The sequence below is a fragment of the Megalops cyprinoides genome, chromosome 25, assembly GCF_013368585.1.
Source record: "Megalops cyprinoides isolate fMegCyp1 chromosome 25, fMegCyp1.pri, whole genome shotgun sequence".
NCBI lineage: Eukaryota > Metazoa > Chordata > Actinopteri > Elopiformes > Megalopidae > Megalops > Megalops cyprinoides.
The window spans coordinates 16,079,940-16,097,642 of NC_050607.1; the positions used below are offsets into that span (position 1 = coordinate 16,079,940).

Consider the following 17,703-nt stretch of genomic DNA (forward strand, 5'->3'; position numbering starts at 1 on the left):
CATTTTCAGTGCCTGAAATAAGGTTCAGGGTAGAATCAGTTGTTCTAGCAGTAGAGATTGTGGGCATCGACTCACCAACTTTTTTACATTCGTCCCAAGTGACAGCAAAGTGGTCAATCACTTTACCATTCAAAAATACTACAGACAAAAATTACGAAGACGACGGTGAATCATTGAACTAGCGATATTTAGTTCCGCTTGGAGTGTGTTTCTGGACGGAATATAGGCTTGTTACATAAGGAAATACAGCGTCTCAGCTGTGAGGCTGTCACGCAGACAAACGACATGAATGCTTAACCTTTGCAGGCGAAATGGCATATAGGTTATGTATGGGCTATGGATATGTCGTTTGCCGTGTGAAATCTAGTAAAGTAATGAATGACTTCGGGCGTATAGAGCTAGCGCAGCGATCGCTTGAAAAGCTAGCTAGCTAGCTAGCGTACGACTTGCTCATACGATGACAATGAAGCGTAATTACACAGTGTTGACCATCTAACGTTCGCTTTAGGTATGGATCCAAAGCATAAAGAATTTCTGAGAAAACATAGACTGGACTTGTCCAATCAGATCTTAACTGACGAAACGATAGTTCAGTACCTTTACCAGGAAGGCATTTTAACGGAGAGCCAGGTAGAAGAGATACAAGCGCAGACGACCAACAAAAAGAAGACTTTGAAGTTGCTTGACATTCTTCCCACCCGAGGCCCGCATGCTTTCGGGGCGTTTCTGAAATCCCTGGAAGAGGACTTTATATGGGTAAAAGAGAGTCTGCAGCAGGATCTGCAGGGCGCAGAAGCACATGAGCCGAGTCCAACAGGTGAGACGTCTGTAGGGTTGTAGAGCGGCAGTGCAGCGTGGTGTTAAGGAGCAGGCTCGTAACTGAAAGCTTACTGGTTCGAGTCCCCACTGGGGCACTGCTGCTGTACGTTTGGGCAAGGTACTTGGATAAAATTGTAACCTGTGTAAGTCGCTCTGCATAAGAGCGTGTATTAAATGACACTGATGTATGTAATGTCTGTAACTCTGTCAAAGTGTCACCCCTGCTGTTTAAAACCTGCAACCGAAACGCTTTTTAACAAATACGCCAAGTTTCTCGGGGGCACGAATAGCGCATCTCCCGTGTTCCGTTATCTGCAGGCACATTTGCATAAAATAACTCTGGCACTTGATTTCAACACGAGGCTACTTCACAATGCATTTGCCAACATTAAGTAAAACACGCACAGACAATCAAGAGGCGCATCTTCAAGCAGACACTTCCTAGTGTCTCCTGTTGTGTCATGTAACTTACCCTGGGGGTGTTATCATTTTAGCACCTGAGCTATGTTAGCATGCAAGTTTCTCGGAAATGAAACCCTCAGAACTACAGTGTAACACAGAACGAACACCAGGTTTAATGACAATGAAACGAGGGGATGCGCATGTGTTATTTTTTATGGTGTGTGTGTGTGTGTGTGTGGACTGGCAGAATTGCTACATGTTGTATACATGTTGTGTATACCTGGAACACACGCCAAGGAATGTGCGATACAAAGTCCAAGGCCGTCAGTGTCCTAACTTTGGCCCTGTTGAAGGCACAAGCTTCTAGTGGACTATTTCTGTCTTATCATCCCCATCCTTAGTGATGTATAAATGTTTTTCAAGTTAAAGGACACAGCAAATTGCCTGTGGTTATAATTAACTGATATAATTAACATATTGGCTACAATATGATGGCTTTTCTGCTAGTTGGACAGGACAGACCAAAGGTTGAGCAGGGCGATTTGCATTTAAACAAGCCAATTTAGAACAGTGTGGTTGGTGTTTACGCTGTTGCAGTACCAACAATCCTGAACTGGACTGATTATTTGTTTGTAATCTATTCAAAAGTGTTCATATTAAACTCTAATCTCTCAGTTCCTCGTTTAAGGCTCAGCCTTCCAATGGGATAGTGTGACCTTACTCACAAATCCACAGTGACAGTGTTTTGCAACAGGCTCCAATGAGCAGATGGATTGCTAGGCTGAAGAGGCTCTCCAGTGGTCGGAGGACAGCCCAAAGGTGAGAGGTATGATTAAGGGTAATGGAGGATTTGCTAGGCTTGATGGAGAAGAAGAAGGAGGAGATACAAGAGGATGCAAAGCAGTCCTAAGTTTGACTGTTTGTCACGTGAATGCATGAATTTGTGTCTGAATTCTTGATGAATTGAGTTTAGATGGTACAGAAGTAAAGGTTTGTAAGGTGTCTGGCCTTTGAGTCGTTGTGGTTGTTTCTGTGGGACAGGCCCCAAGGTGCTGTGTTGGTGTGGGGTATGCCATGATAGCCCTGCTGTCCCATTTACTATGTAGGTTAAGCTATTTGTGCGTCTAGTCAGACAAATGACAAGTGACCAGGGTGGTGACTCCTACAAATGACCAGTAGCAGTCTTGTTTTACATGTGTAGGAGCCATTTGTTTGTCCTGTTAGAAATTGGACTCTTAATTGACAGCGACAGTTTCAATATTTCGGCAACAGAAAACAATATTTGACAAGTTTAGCACAATTTCAGGCAATGGGGGAACGGCCGGAGAAACCCAGGTGGAGCGAGACGAGGGGAACTTCCGAGAAAAGGCGCCCGTCCTGGCCGAGCGTTGATCCGCCGCAGCTGTTGAGTTCCTGCCATCAGCGTTTAGCGCCCAAGCACTGTGGGTCACTGGAGCGAGAGCCTGAACCCACACCGCGGCGGTGGAGGGGTGCCAGAAACCACACGGGGGGCCCGCGGCGTCCCGGCTCACCGCCTGGCATCCGAGATAGCAGCGGTGCGTCGGGCTGGCACCCACGCGTCCGGTTTTGGCTATCGCCTGTCCCGCCTGTTTACAGGCTGAGCACTGAGGCGTAAGCGACCTGATGAGTTTATACACGTTCGCGAGCGCTAATCTGACGCACAGCAGAGAGCTTTGCTGCAACTTCTCTAAACGTTACAGAACCCCCCCATAGGACGGAAACGCTGAGAAGGGCATCTCTAACAGACCAGTTATGATGTTTCTTTCCTCATCTGAAGCATTATTGTTTCATTGAGAATGTCGTCAGCCCAGAGCAAGGGACCGAAGGCAAGAAAGGAGTATGAACGTATGTATTCAGTCCAATCAAAATGCAAGGCCAAACAGGGGTTTGAGGGCCCAGTTCCTGGCGTGCCACATTCTTGTATGTTTTGTAGGACTGTCGACATAAGCAAATGCTGAGTGCAATGAGGACGCGATCACTCGCGCCAACATAGCCCGCCGATTGGTCGAGCTGCACAGTGAGGGATGGGGCAAAGCAAAAGGAAAACAAAAAAAAAAAAGGAAGGAAACAAATCAAAAATAACCACTCCAAAACAGACGCTTTTCTGACGCTCTGGGGACAAGCTGTTTCCACACCAGTTCTCGGCGCACTACCCACACGTTTCACAGAGCTTTGCACGTCGGGTCAGCCAGCCGATTTGGCATCAAGGCAGAGCCAGCTTATTCAGGGGGCACAAAAGCACCAGTAGCTTTTCCAAACTTGGTGCGGAGGGGACAGCCTGACGTAGATCACGCGTGCGTAAAACATCGCCTCGCGCCTGTACTGCGTTATGTGTTTTGCTTTGAAGGTTACTCCCCGCTTGCATAAACCGAGCTTTAAAAAAAAAAAAACATACTGTTTGGAGTGTTTCAAGCCTCCTTCTCGGCTCTCAGCTTCCTGTTTCCCATGAAAGTTCCATTAATTCTCAGCACTGCCTTCAAGGTCAAATGCCCTATTCTGCATCCTCCTTTCTAGGGAAAATATAATGAAAGCCATTTGTTGACTGTTCTCCCCCCCTCCCTCTCTCTCTCCCTCCCTCTCTCTCTCTCCTCATTCCTTTATCCGGAGTGAAGCCTTTTTATTGACTTTTTTCTGTGGCAGTTTTGATAAGCCAGAGAAATCATTTAAAAAAAAAAAAAAGTGTCAGAAAATTGTGACACTTTGTAGATAAAGGCCTTTCACCTTAGCTTTCTATGCAGTAGGACAGGCTGAAACGTATTTCAACACTTTTGTCACTATATGATTTTATCACTGTATCGTTTTTCTGTGAATTATGTGTGCCTGTAGTACAATTCTGGCCTCTTTTTATATGCATTTACCAGTGCAGATGCTTTAATTGCTTTGCAGATTAAATCTCGCTGCCAAGGAAAGCATAATTGTTCTCGGTAATTGGTGACTCGGCGTCCTTCTTTAGCCAAAAAAAGGAAAAAATTGTCTTTAAAACAGCCTCGTCGCAGCGCACAAGGGAAGACATCCGTCAGTTAAATCGATTTGCACGGATCAAAGCTCAGCGGGGCCGCGATCGATTTTCGCACGGGGCCCCATTTAAGGAGAGGGGGTTTGGATGAGGATTGAAAATTTCCAGGAAAGCCTATTGTCCTCAGAAGTCGCCCTCCCCGTAAATCGAATTAGGGGGCAGCGCGAGGTAAATTGTTCTTTGGGTATTTGCACACTATGATTTATCCCCTCTTAACAAAAACCTCCCATTGTTCCCGTGCCCGCCCGTGAGGAGGAAGGAACACTCCAACACTCTCCCCAGATGCCTGGGGAGGGGGGGGGGGCACGGAGCTGCGTTGTACTCCCAAACAGGATGCCAGTCATCCAAAGGACCCTCACCCCAAACCTCACCCCCACCCCCCACCCCACGCCTGTCAGTAACGATCATCCCGGGCTTGGAACCCACAACCTCCTGACATCAGACCAGTCCCCGAAACAGGGCACGGAAATCTCTTTTCGTTGTTGAGTGCCATTTGTGAGGATTTAGGCCCCCGCCGCACGCAATCACCTGCTTTATGTCTGCGGTAGGTGAGCTGAGGTCCACGCTACACTCCAAGAGAAGCAATGAATTATCTCCAGCACTGTTGCTCTTTGTTAGTACTGTTATACTGATAATTCTTTTTTTTTCCCAGGAGAGGAACGGACCAAACAGGCCTAGCAAGTTTAGAGAGGCTGAAATGAAAAACAGTACTAGTGTTTTTTTTTTTTTTTTGTAAAGATAGTTCCACACTGGAACAGTTTGTGCTCAGACCAGACCCTTTAGCAGACCCTGTTTGTGGATCTGGAAAGCCACACAGGACTTGCCCTGGGGGAGGGTTCTGCTAACACATGTTCTTTCTGATGACTAAACAGGAGACTTTGGGTGCTTTTTCTTGATTCACAGAGATCCCCCCCCCCCTCTACACACACACACACACACACACACACACAGATGAGTTTTGGCCCCAACCCAACTTGAAATGATTCACTCCTGGGGCCGAGACAGCAAGTCCTGACTCTTTCCTAGGAAATGTGTGGTTGTTATACATGTGCTCTGTCGCTGGCCTGTTTACAAGGGCTTCCCTGAAAAGGAGAACTGCTTCTGAGCTCTGCGTACCTGGGTTCAAGCAAAGGCTTAAAAAAAAGAACAAAAATGTTTGCGTTGGAGGAGCTGTAAATGAACATAAGTCGTGATGGATGCTTGTAAATTAACATTCATGCGAGCGGACATGTTTTGCATGCTTTCCTCAGGCACCTCAGATGTGTTTGTGAGGTGTGCTGGAGCCTTTGCCTTGTCCCGGCCGGGTACGTTCGGGTGTGCACGGCTCGCACAGCGCGCTTTGCGCATCCAGGGTGGTGGCTCGTGCTTTTGTCAGCCCGCGGCAGGTATTACCTGTCACTGTCTCCTGTCCAGCAGCGTCAGGGAAGAGGCAGGGAGCAGGTCTCGAAAATTGAAAGGTCACTGGTTCGATTCCCCGCTGGAGCACCGCTGCTGTATCCCCTGGGCAAGGTACTTGACCTGAAATTGCCTCAGTAAATATCCGGCTGTATGAACATGCTAAACTGTAATCTGTGTAAGTCGCTCTGGATAAGAGCGTCTGCTAAATGCCAATAAGGTAATGTAATAATGTAATGTATGTAGAGTGTTACATAAGATGGGCATATGAGTAAGGTGTCCTACTTCAGCATCGTCCTGTAATGTATCTGTCTTAATGCTGAACCGCAGCCCTCTAGCAGCCACACCATAGCGAGCACTGCTTGCAAATGTAATTTATTTATTTACGAGTGCATACCATTTATATCTGCAGCTGCGAGCTTGAGCCTGAGGATTGCGCTGCCGACAGTCTGCTCTACATCATTTTGCGGCGTCCCCGTTAATTACCGCCGCTAAGCTGAGATTCCGGTTCCCGCCGGTTACTTTGGCGGCCGAGTCGCGCTTAGTTAGCGTTCGAATCAGGAAGCGCGTTCACAGCTGCGCCTCCGAGCACAACAGGGTCTTTATTGTCAGGTATCGCGCCAGGTGAGCCGAGAGGGACCGGCCCAAACCTGCGGCAGCGCGGGGGGGGGGGTTACCCGGAGGCGGCGCGCAGCGACACGGGATCCGTCTGGCTCCTCGCGCACAGTGCCCCGCTGTCAGGCCGATGTGCTCACCGCTCGCTCTCAGACACGCCGTCAATTGCGTGAGTATTTATCGTTTTCTAGGAACGGCGGGAGGTTTCCGCGGGGCTCGTCGTGCGTGATTTATGGAGAGCGGTCCGCGAAGCGGCCCGTGACAAATGCGTTCCTCATGCCGAGCGGCCCCTCGCCATCGCCTCCGCATTTCCTCGGCAGGATCCAGCTGGACGCGGCTCTGAACGCTGGCAGCCTCCCTTTCAGCCCCCGGCCCTCGGCGAAGGCAGCGGGATTCGGCCCGGTGCTCGAGAGTGTGACCTAGAAGCAAAAGCGCTCGTATGGTCCCGTTGCGGTCACAGTACCAGAATTTACTTTACATTACATTACATTCATTTAGCAGACGCTCTTATCCAGAGCGACTTCCAGCACAAGAGAGTAGAACTGTATCCATTCACAGAAGTGTATCCATTCAAGTTGAACAAGACTCCCAGACCAGTGAGTGTGAGCACAACATCATTCAAGCCCTACCACAAGTTAACTTGTGCAGCCTGATTAGATAGATCACAGTCACTGGATCACAGAAACCATAACAGAATCCAATTTACCTCTAGCTGGAGGAACAGGACTGGACCCAGAAGGCTGGCAGCTCCGCTCTAGTACTCTGAGTAAGGTACTTTGCCAATGTGAACAATATTGCCTGCTTCAGATGGCAACACACGTCTGGTCCAGTTGCGGTCGACCGCCGGGGGTTGAACACGCAGTGTATGAAATCATTAATAAAGCCGCTGCGTGAGGACCCATCGGGCAGGCCTCTGGCCGGCCGTCTGCGGTGATGTCATCTCCCGGGGGCTCGTCCGAGACTCTCTCCGGCTGCTCATTATTTCCTAATGAAACATTTTCCCCGTTACTTCCTCGCTTAATCCGCTCCCCGCTCCATGACACATGCAAAGTGGGCCTCCGGAGAGTGCCGCCGCAGACGGGCTCTCGCCATCCTTCCCAGCCTGGCTTTGTAGCGGGGAATTAAGCTGCGGCGCTTCCAGGCCGCTGTGAGCTGCCCGCTCTGCCTCATTAGGGCCTGTGCCGTAACCGGGGCGCCAGGGTGCTGAGTTATTCATCAGTGAGACGGTTTCCATCACATACGGGTTTAGCAGTCACACATGGCAACCAGTGTCAGGGGCAGCGGTGTAGCGTAGTGGTTAAGCGGACTCGTGACCAAAAGGTTGCCTGTTCGATTCCCCGCTGGGGCACTGCTGCTGTTCCCTTGGACAAGGTACTTAATTCACAATTTCCTCAGTAAATATCCGGCTGTATAAATGGATAACACTGGGAAAAAAACTGTAGCCTATGTAAGTTGTTCTGGATAAGAGTGTCTGCTAAATGCCAGTAATGTAATGTGATGTAATGTAATGGCAAGCTTGCGGAGAGCGGAGATCTCTGTGAAGCTCTTTAATATATTTGAAATTCTCAGGTTCAGGTAAGAGACACATTCCAGATGTCATTCCTGAGGTGAGACCAGTTAGAGGAGAACTCACGGAACATATTATAATGTAATCGGTTTCATAATCATGTCAAGTGCTTGCCCATATTAACATTCTAAATCGGGCTAGAGCTCTCCCCACCTCCTTTAGCTGATGATGTAAGTCTGATTCAAGATTTCTGCCGTACTAATCAGACCTGTTCTTCTGAAGGTGACACAGAAAATGTTGTTGAAAGATTTTCTTTCTGTGAAAGGCTCCCAAAACACGTAATGGTTGCAGGAATTGTGTGGAAACATTCCCTCATAGTGCGTAACACACACACACACACACACACGCACGCACACACACACTCGATTTTGCTGTTTACAGATTGAGCAGAAATGTTCGGGCCAAGCCGGAGGGCAACATTGCCCAGTTCCTTTCGGCGGGGGACAGCAAGCCGAAGGACTACACAGTGGAGCTGCCACCGATCATAAAGAAACAATGTAGAGCTCGAGACAGAGAGTGTTTACCTCCATTCACTCTAGTGAAGACCACTCAGTGACAGCCAAGCTGGTATGCCTCACTAGGGAGGAGGGGGGGAGGGAGGGTTTGCTTTAGGCCAACACAGCAAGGCCCGGAATGTTATTGTTATGTTATGAATAAAGTACTTATTAACAGTAAGCATTTAAGTTACAAGTTAAGTTACACACATACATCATTTTTTACTCCTGTAACAGCATGTATAGGGACAGCAGTGTGGTGCAGTGCTTAGGAGCAGGGCTACTAACCAAAAGGTTGCAGGTTCAATTCCCCACTGCTGTTGTACCCTTGGGCAAGGTACTTAACCCAGAATTGCCTGAGTAAATATGCAGCTGTATAAATGAATGACATGTAAAAAAACGTAACCTGTTTAAGTCAATCTGGATAAGAGTGTCTGCTAAGTGACACTGACGTAATGTAAAGAAATGTTGGAATATGAGGCGAATGCGCTGTAAATGTTGATACTCTGCAGTGTCTCTCTCCTGTGTGTAGCGTATATCTCTGTCGGTTGTATTTAAGCATGCTGACGTGTTCTGGTTCCTCCAGCCGGCTGACGTTAGCAGGAATGTGCCACGTTTGTCTGACACCGCGCTCAGCGCCGCTGTTAGTCACGGTGACGCGGTGCTGCAGCGAGGCGGCTGGAGTCGGCGGCGTTCGGTTTTTCCGGGCGGAGCGGCGCGGTGCTGTGTGTCGAGGCCTGTCTGTACCACCTCACCTGCGAGTTTTCTCTAAACCCCGGTCCCCTCTGCAAGCGCCGGTTCAGGCAGGATCGACCCGGAAAAATTCCAGTTCCCTCAGCCTGCTGGAGAGAGCGCCTGATCGCGCTGAGTTCGAAGGGTGCAACAGGGGGGAGGGGGTGGGGTCAGGGGAGGTGGTGAGCGCATCCCCCACCCAGCGTCCTCATAGCATTCCCCCCAACCCCATCTTTCCTCATCTCCCCTCATCCTTACAGTGAGCCTCATTCTCAAGTGCCAGGGTTTCCCAGTACCACTACGACAAATACATTGTTTTTGACTCTGCAGCGGGGGGGGGGGGGGGGTACCGGTTCCTGTTTGGGAACATGCTGCATTCACAGCTTGACATCTTGAGTGCTTTTTGTTTTGCTTTGTAGTTCAGGATACGCCTAACCTGTTTTGCTGAAGGGGTGAAACTTGTATGGCCAGCGAAGGGTTAATCCCTCCCTCTCTCTGGAGCTGCGAGTGTCTGGCAGCGCTGAATGGAAGCCGTTCTGAGGGGGGGGGGGGGGGTGGGGAGTGGGGGGAGTGGGGAGAGGGAGAGGGGAGAGGGAGTGGGTGCATCGGTAATTGGCTATAAAAGCCAGCCAGGACAGGGCCGCCCGCTGGTGTTTTCGTTGGCGCGGCAGCGGCGGACGGCTCTCTCCAGTTCTGTCTGCTTTCCAGGAATCTTGGCAGAGGCGGCGGGGCTTCCTGAGAGGCTGCCGAATATGACGTCGCCCCCCCCTCCCCTCCCCCACCACCACCCGGTCGGCTCAGACGCTCCCTTTAGAGGAGCAGCCCCAGGGGAAGGACAGAGAAAGCACGAAAACATTCCTCCTGTCCCTCTCACCGGGCCTACTCAGCTTCTGCGCCTGTTTGGCTGTTCGGTTCAAAACCCCAGATCCAGGCAGGCCGTAGGCTGGGGGGTGAGGGGTGCAAAACGTGTCCCCGAAAAAACATCTGCATTTCAGTGTAGATTGGTGAAAAATAAAGGTTTCATGTATTCATTTTCGATTCAGTTTTCACTCCCAGCCTCTGCGAGAGGTCAGTAACAGACTGAAACCTCCCGATCGAAAATATCGCCCTGGGTCCGGCGATCAAAATCAGATTCACAAAAGAGAGATGAAAATGCAGTGTAATGTCTGCCGCCATTCAAATGACACATCCGGGGCCGTGAAGTCGGAATGGAAGCTTTTACCCAAATTCGTCCTCGTTCCCCTCCCAGCGCGGTAGTCATGACAACTGCGCTGTGACAACCGGCGGAGCATGATGTCACCACAAACAAGAGGTGACTGACCGCTTCGGGTCTCAAATGTCACTTTCTTTGCAGGTTCTGTGTCACTGTCCTACACCTTATGCCAGATTTCTCAGCGTTGACGTCAGTGAGCATGTTTTTGTCCTTTTTGGTTATTTTTTTAACAATAGGTGCACTACCTTTTACAGTGCTCACGTAAAAATAAAACTCACGAGCAGCTTGACAGTAGGTGGGGCCGTGTTGAGTTATCTGGGAACGGTTTTGGCAAGCAGCTCTATCCCCCCCGGGGGGTGGGACCCCTCTTGTAAATGCACAGGGGAGGTGCTTCTTGGAATGAGCGTCCCACAGCCTCCAGCAGAGCAAGGCATGCTGGGAGTCCCGCGCGTGGGCCTCAGGCTGTTGGTCGTCTCTGAAAGAAGCAGCAATCGGAAAAGAGTGGCAGCCATTTTTCTTTTTTTTTATTTTTTGCTTTTTGTCCATTTTTTGCACCTTTTTAGCCTGCGGAATTGGCGGTTGTACATGTTAAGTGCGCTTTGCTGGGGTTGGCGGGCGGACCTGACCGATATGACCCAAGGGAATGGAGCCAACCGTGATCGAGCGCCGGGTCATATTTGGTCAGTGACAGAGCGCAGACTCCAACCCCAGCTGTAAGGCTTGGCCCACGCTTGCCTTAACCAACTAAGCCACTCGGGAACCCAGTTAAATCAACCTTTATATATTTACTAAAGGAGTCTCTCCCATCCAAACCAAGGTGCGACCACTCCTTCCTCAACCCTACTGTGCCGGACGCAGGGAGCAGTGACTCCAGTTTAAAGTATCAAGCACTCAGCACCATGACAGCAGCTGAAACACCCATCCAGAGTGCTGTAGCGTGGAGTGGTGCACAGTGGCTACCTAAACTCACATCATTACACCATTTTCTAATGCGTGCTTCCTCACACTCTGATTAACAGTGCTGGATCTTATGGCAAACCACCAGCACAGTTGGCTCTCTCTGTTGGTTCTGCATCCCCCAGCCCTGCTTCATATTACTGATCGGCTTGGCAAAATCCAGGGCGAATTATAAAGCTTACTGTGAAGGAGAGCCTTCGCCACCTCTCCCTTAAGACTAAATGTCAATTGTTAATTGTGTCACTAATTGTCAATTGTGTAACAATCATTTGTTAATTGGGTGCGCATATTGGCAGTTGGTAAAGAAACCAGCTCATTGGCTCATTCCTCTGTTTTTGTAGTTTGGTTTTTACAGTAAATTATTGTTTGTTTTTAAACCTTTGTTCTTTTAGGCTTGTTTATTGGAGAAGTATCGGCCATCTTCTCTACACTTACTAATTATCCCCTTACACCACTGGGCACTTGCTGAAGCAAATCAGGCTTAGCGCCTTGCGTAAAAGGGATAACGGTAGTTCTCCAGATGGGAATCAAACTTGTAACCCCTGGGTTATAAGCCCAGCTCCGCTGCCAGGCCGCCGCCTAGAATCACCACAGCTGCTAAGCACCATTGGAATAGGAGAGGAAGGATTCGGCGACCTCAAGTCACCTCCCAGCCTCTCCAAGTGAAAGCAGCGCCCGGAGGCGGTCCCGCTCGCGAAAACGCTTACGCCTCTCCTGAAAAAATCTGGGTCGCGTTTGATGACTCCCCGCCCCTGGAGGCTCCGCAGTGTCATTTTGGGCAAGGTTTTGAAGGGATAGAATGTGTCATGGTCCCTCTGTCTGTGAGGCAATGCTGGAAGAACATTAGTACAATGCATAAAAATTAAGCTTAGGAGCATTAGTGAGCTGATATGCTGGTCTATATTTGACCAGCTAAGAGGAGACTGAAGTAATAAAAAAAAATTAAGATCGAGGAAAACTTGGATACGCTTATGTTCAATTGTGCTGGAAGTCACTCTGGATGAGAGTGTCTTCTAAATGCATGTAATGTAATGCAAGGGAAAAAAAACGAGGCAGTCGGCGATTTAAAAAGGGGTTTGAAAGTGTGTATCTCGCCTCGAACCCCCCTCCCGGTGAACTTTGTCACATGATCGTTCAAACGCCCGTGGAATAAATGACTCGATTCTTTCATCCGACTTCAAGCAGTTTATTAAAATCTACAATGTGCTCCCATGGGCTCTCAAGCCAGTAACATTTTCTAAGGGTCATTTTTTCTCTTTCTTTCTTTCTTTCTTTGTGTGCGGACCCTTGTGAAAATGGAAAATGAAAATTCACACTGCCTGGATTCCTTGTATCCAGTTCTTAGAAAAGGCAAATGTTTTGCCAAACTGTTGAATGTCTTTGCAGAGCAACCATCTTTTTTTTTTTTTTCAGGGTCTAATCTCTTGTTTCCCTCCCCCCTCTCAACCCAGCTTGGTCAAATGAAAAAGCGCTTTTGAGTTTGAATGCGGCACATTCTGTCCCCTATCATCCTCCTTCTTGGTTTGCTTTTAAGCAGGTCTGTCTTTTTTTTTTTTTTTTTGGGGAGTGCCCCATCCCCCCCCGGGCTAACAGCTAGGTCCCTGACGCTGCCAGGGTGCTCGCTCGCTCGCCCCCCCCCCCCCCCCCCCCCCCCCCCCCCCCCCTTTCGTCTCATCGGTAGAATCACTCACTACGCCGGGTCAAAATTCCCTTGGCACGAGCTCGGGAACATTGTGTTCTCGGGGAATCCGGTTTGCGGCGAACGGGTCTGGTCCTGTCACATGCTTTTCCTTCCGTTTGCTTTCTCATTTCAATTACCGTCCCTTTATCTCCAGCCTGTGAAAACCGCGAGGCTCGTGTTGCAGTGCCCCGGAGCCGTGCGCGCCCGCTTTCGCTCCCGCCAGCGCGCGCCGTCTGGCTGGGGGGGCTGTGGGAAGAGCGGGCCTGGCCGCTTCGGATGGAGCTAAACCTGTCCTGATCTCCCTGGCGCGAAGCGGCTCGGCTGTTACGATAAGACGGTCCCCTCGGTCCAAGGGCTCACCTGCCGCGAGGCGCTGTTACCTGCCCTTACCTGCTGCTGGCCTGGCCCACCTCTGTTACAGTGGGGTAATTTGTTCCAGGTTGACAGTACATTAAATGAAATTATGCTGATTTATTGGCTCTCTGAGGAGCGTCTTGCCTCTATTGGAGCGCGGCAGGAGCTAACCTCTTAAGATGCGACGGTAAGTTCCCCTGTTATAACACAGTTCGCGTTGAAGCAGAACAACAACAACAAAGCAGGATCGGGGAGAGAAGTGGCTCACTTCAGCAACACGCCACTGAGCTCCAGAAACCGATCGTCTCATTCATGCTCAGACCAGCACTGCCATTCAGATATGCAGCACCCTGTGTGAACGTGCAACTGTGTGTGTGTGTGTGTGTGTGTGTGTCTGTGAGTGTGTTTGAGTGTGCGTGGGGCTCATGCATTATGTTTACAAACAACACAAGCACTAATCCTCTATCTCCTGGTCTGAGCTCAGTTTTCAGTAATCTGTTGAGTCTGCAACCACCAGGCCGTGAAAACACAAAGGGGTTTAACTTAGACGTGACGGCATGGTATCAGACTGGACCCGTCTGTTGAGAGAAAGAGTTTACAGGTATCCACTTGGCAACACAAATATATGCTTGCCGTACATATAAATTAATCTTAAAAAATAAAGTGTGCAAACTTAGAGCCAGTTACCGCTTTAATAGTGTGCTAATAGTTTTGCTTCAGAATGTTAAAATATTTAATGCATGTTGCCTGAAGTTGTCAAGTTTGGCAGTTTAGGTCACCAAGTTGGGAACACCATCAGTCCTGGCACAGCTTTGATAATTGGCCTTTTACGTCACATTATATCAGAGCTGCATAGTAGATTCTCTTACTCAGAGTGACTTGCATATCTTTTGCATGTTATCCATTTGTACTGCTGAGGCAGCTTGAGCGAAGTACCTTGCCCGAGGGTACAGCCGCAGGGCCCCGCCTGGGAATCAAATTTGCAAGCTATGAATTAGAAACCTGCCAATCCACTGCTGCTACCACACTTCTGGCACGCTCGTCACACCTCAAAGGAAGAGCGCCACCCGTAGGCTGAAGTCTGAAAGAGAAAGAAATGTACTGTTCAGAGAATGACTTACTCTCCTGAAGAACCTAAAAGATACAGACTGTGTAAAATAGCCGTTCCAGCAGTGACACAGCGCAGGGCAATGGGATGCATCCAGCTGTGTTTCTGCTGCAACATCTGAGTAGCGTTGTGACAGCGTCCTAGCTGGGTGTGTGTTTCTGGGTCAGGATGTTCTCACCGCCTTTTCTTTGGCAAGAGAAGGGAAATTTAACATCCGTATGTCCCCTAAAAATACATGTTGCGTGTAAGCATAGTCTGCTTTTTAAACCTTGGTATAGCGTTGTGCTCACCATCCAATATCAAGTACCAAACCCACTGAGTAATTAATGAAGGAATATTCAGTGCCTTGCAAAAGTACTCACATCCTTTCACTTTATCCTCATTTTGTTGTTTTAAAGGTTGAATTCATAACATGTTGCAGTTGGAATTAATATTTTGTATAAACAGATCATTAAAGTAAAATAAAAACGGGGAAATCTGTATTGCATAGGTATTCCACGGCTGAACTGTGGCAACCTTACATTAATTTAGTTGCACAAAACTACCTTAATTAGCCATACAGTTAGCTGAATGGCTTCTGTCTGTGTGTAATAGGGGCAGCAGTGTAGCACAGTGGTAAGGATCAGGGCTTGTGACCAAAAGTTGCTGGTTTGGTTCCCCGTGTGGGTGCTGCTGCTGTAGCCTTGGGCAAGGTACTTAACCCAGTATTGCCTCAGTTAATAACCAGCTGTAAATGGATAATATGTAAAATTGTAACCTGTGTAAGTCACTCTGGATAAAAGCATCTGCCAAATGATAATAATGTAATGTAATAAACATGATTACTCTCAGTTATGAGAGTTCCCATACTAGGTTAAGGACAATGTAATTGAAAAGCACAGACCAGGAGAAGGGTGGAAGAACTATCAAGGTGTCTGAATGTCCCTCTGAGCATAATATACCCAGTCAGCAAGCATGTGGAAGCTGCGCTGTACCACCCAGACCCTGCCTAGGTCAGGCCTTCGCTCTAAACCGAACTGCCAAACAAGGAAGAGACTTGTGATGCATGTCAGCGTGAGGTCAACGGCTCCTTTCAAAGAGCCGGAGTTCAGTGGCTGAGATAGGAGGGCATGTGATTGGGCCCACAATATCCAGAGCACTTCAGCATAGCGGAGAGCGTGACAAGGTGACAAGCAGGAAGCCGTTGCTAAAGAAAAGCCACATGGTGAGCCCACATGGTGTTTGCAAGAAGGCACCAGAAGGATCCAGGGAAAAGGTTTTGTGGTCAGACAAGACTAAAATAGAACGTTTTGGCCTAAATGCCAAACAGGATGTTTGGTGCAGGGTTAGCACTGTGGATCTCCAAGTCCACACCATCCTCAGAGTCCAGTGTGGTGAAGGCAGGATCATGCTGTGGAGATGACTGTCATTGTCAGGGGCTGGAAGACTTGTCAGAATTGAAGGGAAGGTTAATGGAGCAAAGTATGGGCAAATACTGGAGGGGAAACTTGTTTCAGTCTGCAACAAACTTGAAACTGGGGTGAAAATTCATATTTCATGTCCAAAGCACAGGGCCAAAGCTACATTGGCGTGAATTAGAAGATGAATGTCCTTGACAAGATGCATTGACAATAAAAAGTACATGTGTGACACGTGGAAATATCTTAAAAATGTAGACCAGAAGAAATAAATGTAATAAAAATATGTAATTATGTGAGGAAGTGAGGGGTATTTCTTGTACTGTGTGCTTTATATTTAGCTGTACATGCTGATATATATCCATCACATTTTTGGGGACTGATGTTTTACAGGTGTTATGCATATTTTAAAATGTAGGATGAAACTAGGGAAATAGGTCTATTGCTATCTTGACTTTTTGATGTCATTTTATAAGGGTTATGCTTATAATCATCTCTGTGCTTCTCCATTGTGCTTCGCCCACAGAAATATGTGAGATACCGGAGGAGACCCTCCGGAAGGTTCCGACGGACCAGGAGCTGAACCGGCTGGCCGGCCAGCTGGGCCCAGAGTGGGAGTCGGTGCTGCTGGACCTGGGTCTGTCGGCGGGTCAGGTGTTCCGGTGCCGGGCCAATCACCCGCTCAACCTGCAGAGCCAGGTGCTGGCCGGCCTGGTTCTGTGGAAGCAGGCGTCGGGACGGGGGGCAACCGTCCGGAGGCTCCTCCGCAGCCTGGAGGCGTGCCAGATCCACCCCTCCGTCCTGGAGGAAGTGTTCCGGTAAACGAGGAGGGGGCGGGGATTCTAGGGGACTGAGATCCACCCCTCCCTGGTGGAGGGCTGTCCTGTCCCGTTTTGCCCCACCTCCACTGCCTGCACCACCCCGACACATGTTCATCCAGGATACAGAATCTGGACACGAGCGAGTTGTTACCAGAGAACTCTCACCCCAAACTGGTACAAGCCTTATGGAATGTGTTCACAGGAAGTGGAGAGGGACACAGGAGGTGATGGTGGGAGAGGAGTTCTGCAGTGGGCGGAGCTTGATGAAGGGAGGGGAAATGACTGAGGCCAGACCTGTCGCCATGGCCACCAGGACAACTTTTTAAAGCCTGTTACAGTCTGTGTTTGACTGGAAAACAGCCTGAAGCCCCTCTTTTAATAAATGACTTATGCAGGCCAAGAACCTAGGCTGAAATTTGCACCCTGTTTTAGGAGCCTCTTCTTACATACTGAGGAAGGGTGGATGGGCTCAAAGGGACGGTCGATGCAGGGTGGAATTTGGCCACAGGTGCACATTGCTGTGGTATTGATTATCTTTGTCAGTTAGCAGATCCTGTGTTTTGCCATTTAAGCCTAGGCTGTGTTTTGTATATTTGTGACTTAATAAACTTTACTAAATGAAAGGCTGAGTGGCATTTTGTGCTATTTGAAGTATGGATGAATGAGAGGGTTAGTGGAAGCTTTAAAGATATTAGGGAAGAGATAATTACATATTTAAGGCATTAGAGATATGAGGGAAGGCAAGGTTTGTGTACACGACAAGAATGTGATCTGAGTATCAACAAGTGTATTATCCGGAGGCAAGTGGTCCTTTTTAAAAACCCTGTTTTCAAACTCCAATCTAGTGCGGAGGAATTAGTTTAGGTGAAATCTGAAAAGCTCATTAAATCAGATTATTCCATTATAAAAGGACTGGGGCTCCAGCAGTTTGCTAACAGACAGCTGTGTGCCAACAGCTCTCCTCAATGAGTACAGCTTCTCATGTGATGGAGGATTATGAGTATGTGTGTGTGTGTGTGTCTATATTTGTGGTTATGTGTGTGAGTGTGGGCGTGTGCGTGTGGGCGTGTGTGTGTGTGTGTGTGTGTGTGTGTGTGTGTGTGTGTGAGAG

At 48.7% G+C, this 17,703-nt stretch overlaps 1 protein-coding gene across 1 annotated transcript; it reads left to right on the forward strand.

The window, feature by feature from the left end:
• The first annotated feature begins 244 nt into the window (after positions 1–244).
• On the forward strand, positions 245–17,162 carry cradd (CASP2 and RIPK1 domain containing adaptor with death domain). Its single transcript, XM_036520268.1, has 2 exons — positions 245–817; positions 16,298–17,162. Exons 1-2 carry the CDS (start codon positions 511–513, stop codon positions 16,591–16,593), a joined length of 603 nt encoding a protein of 200 aa, XP_036376161.1. The 5' UTR covers positions 245–510; the 3' UTR covers positions 16,594–17,162.
• The last annotated feature ends 541 nt before the right edge of the window (positions 17,163–17,703 follow it).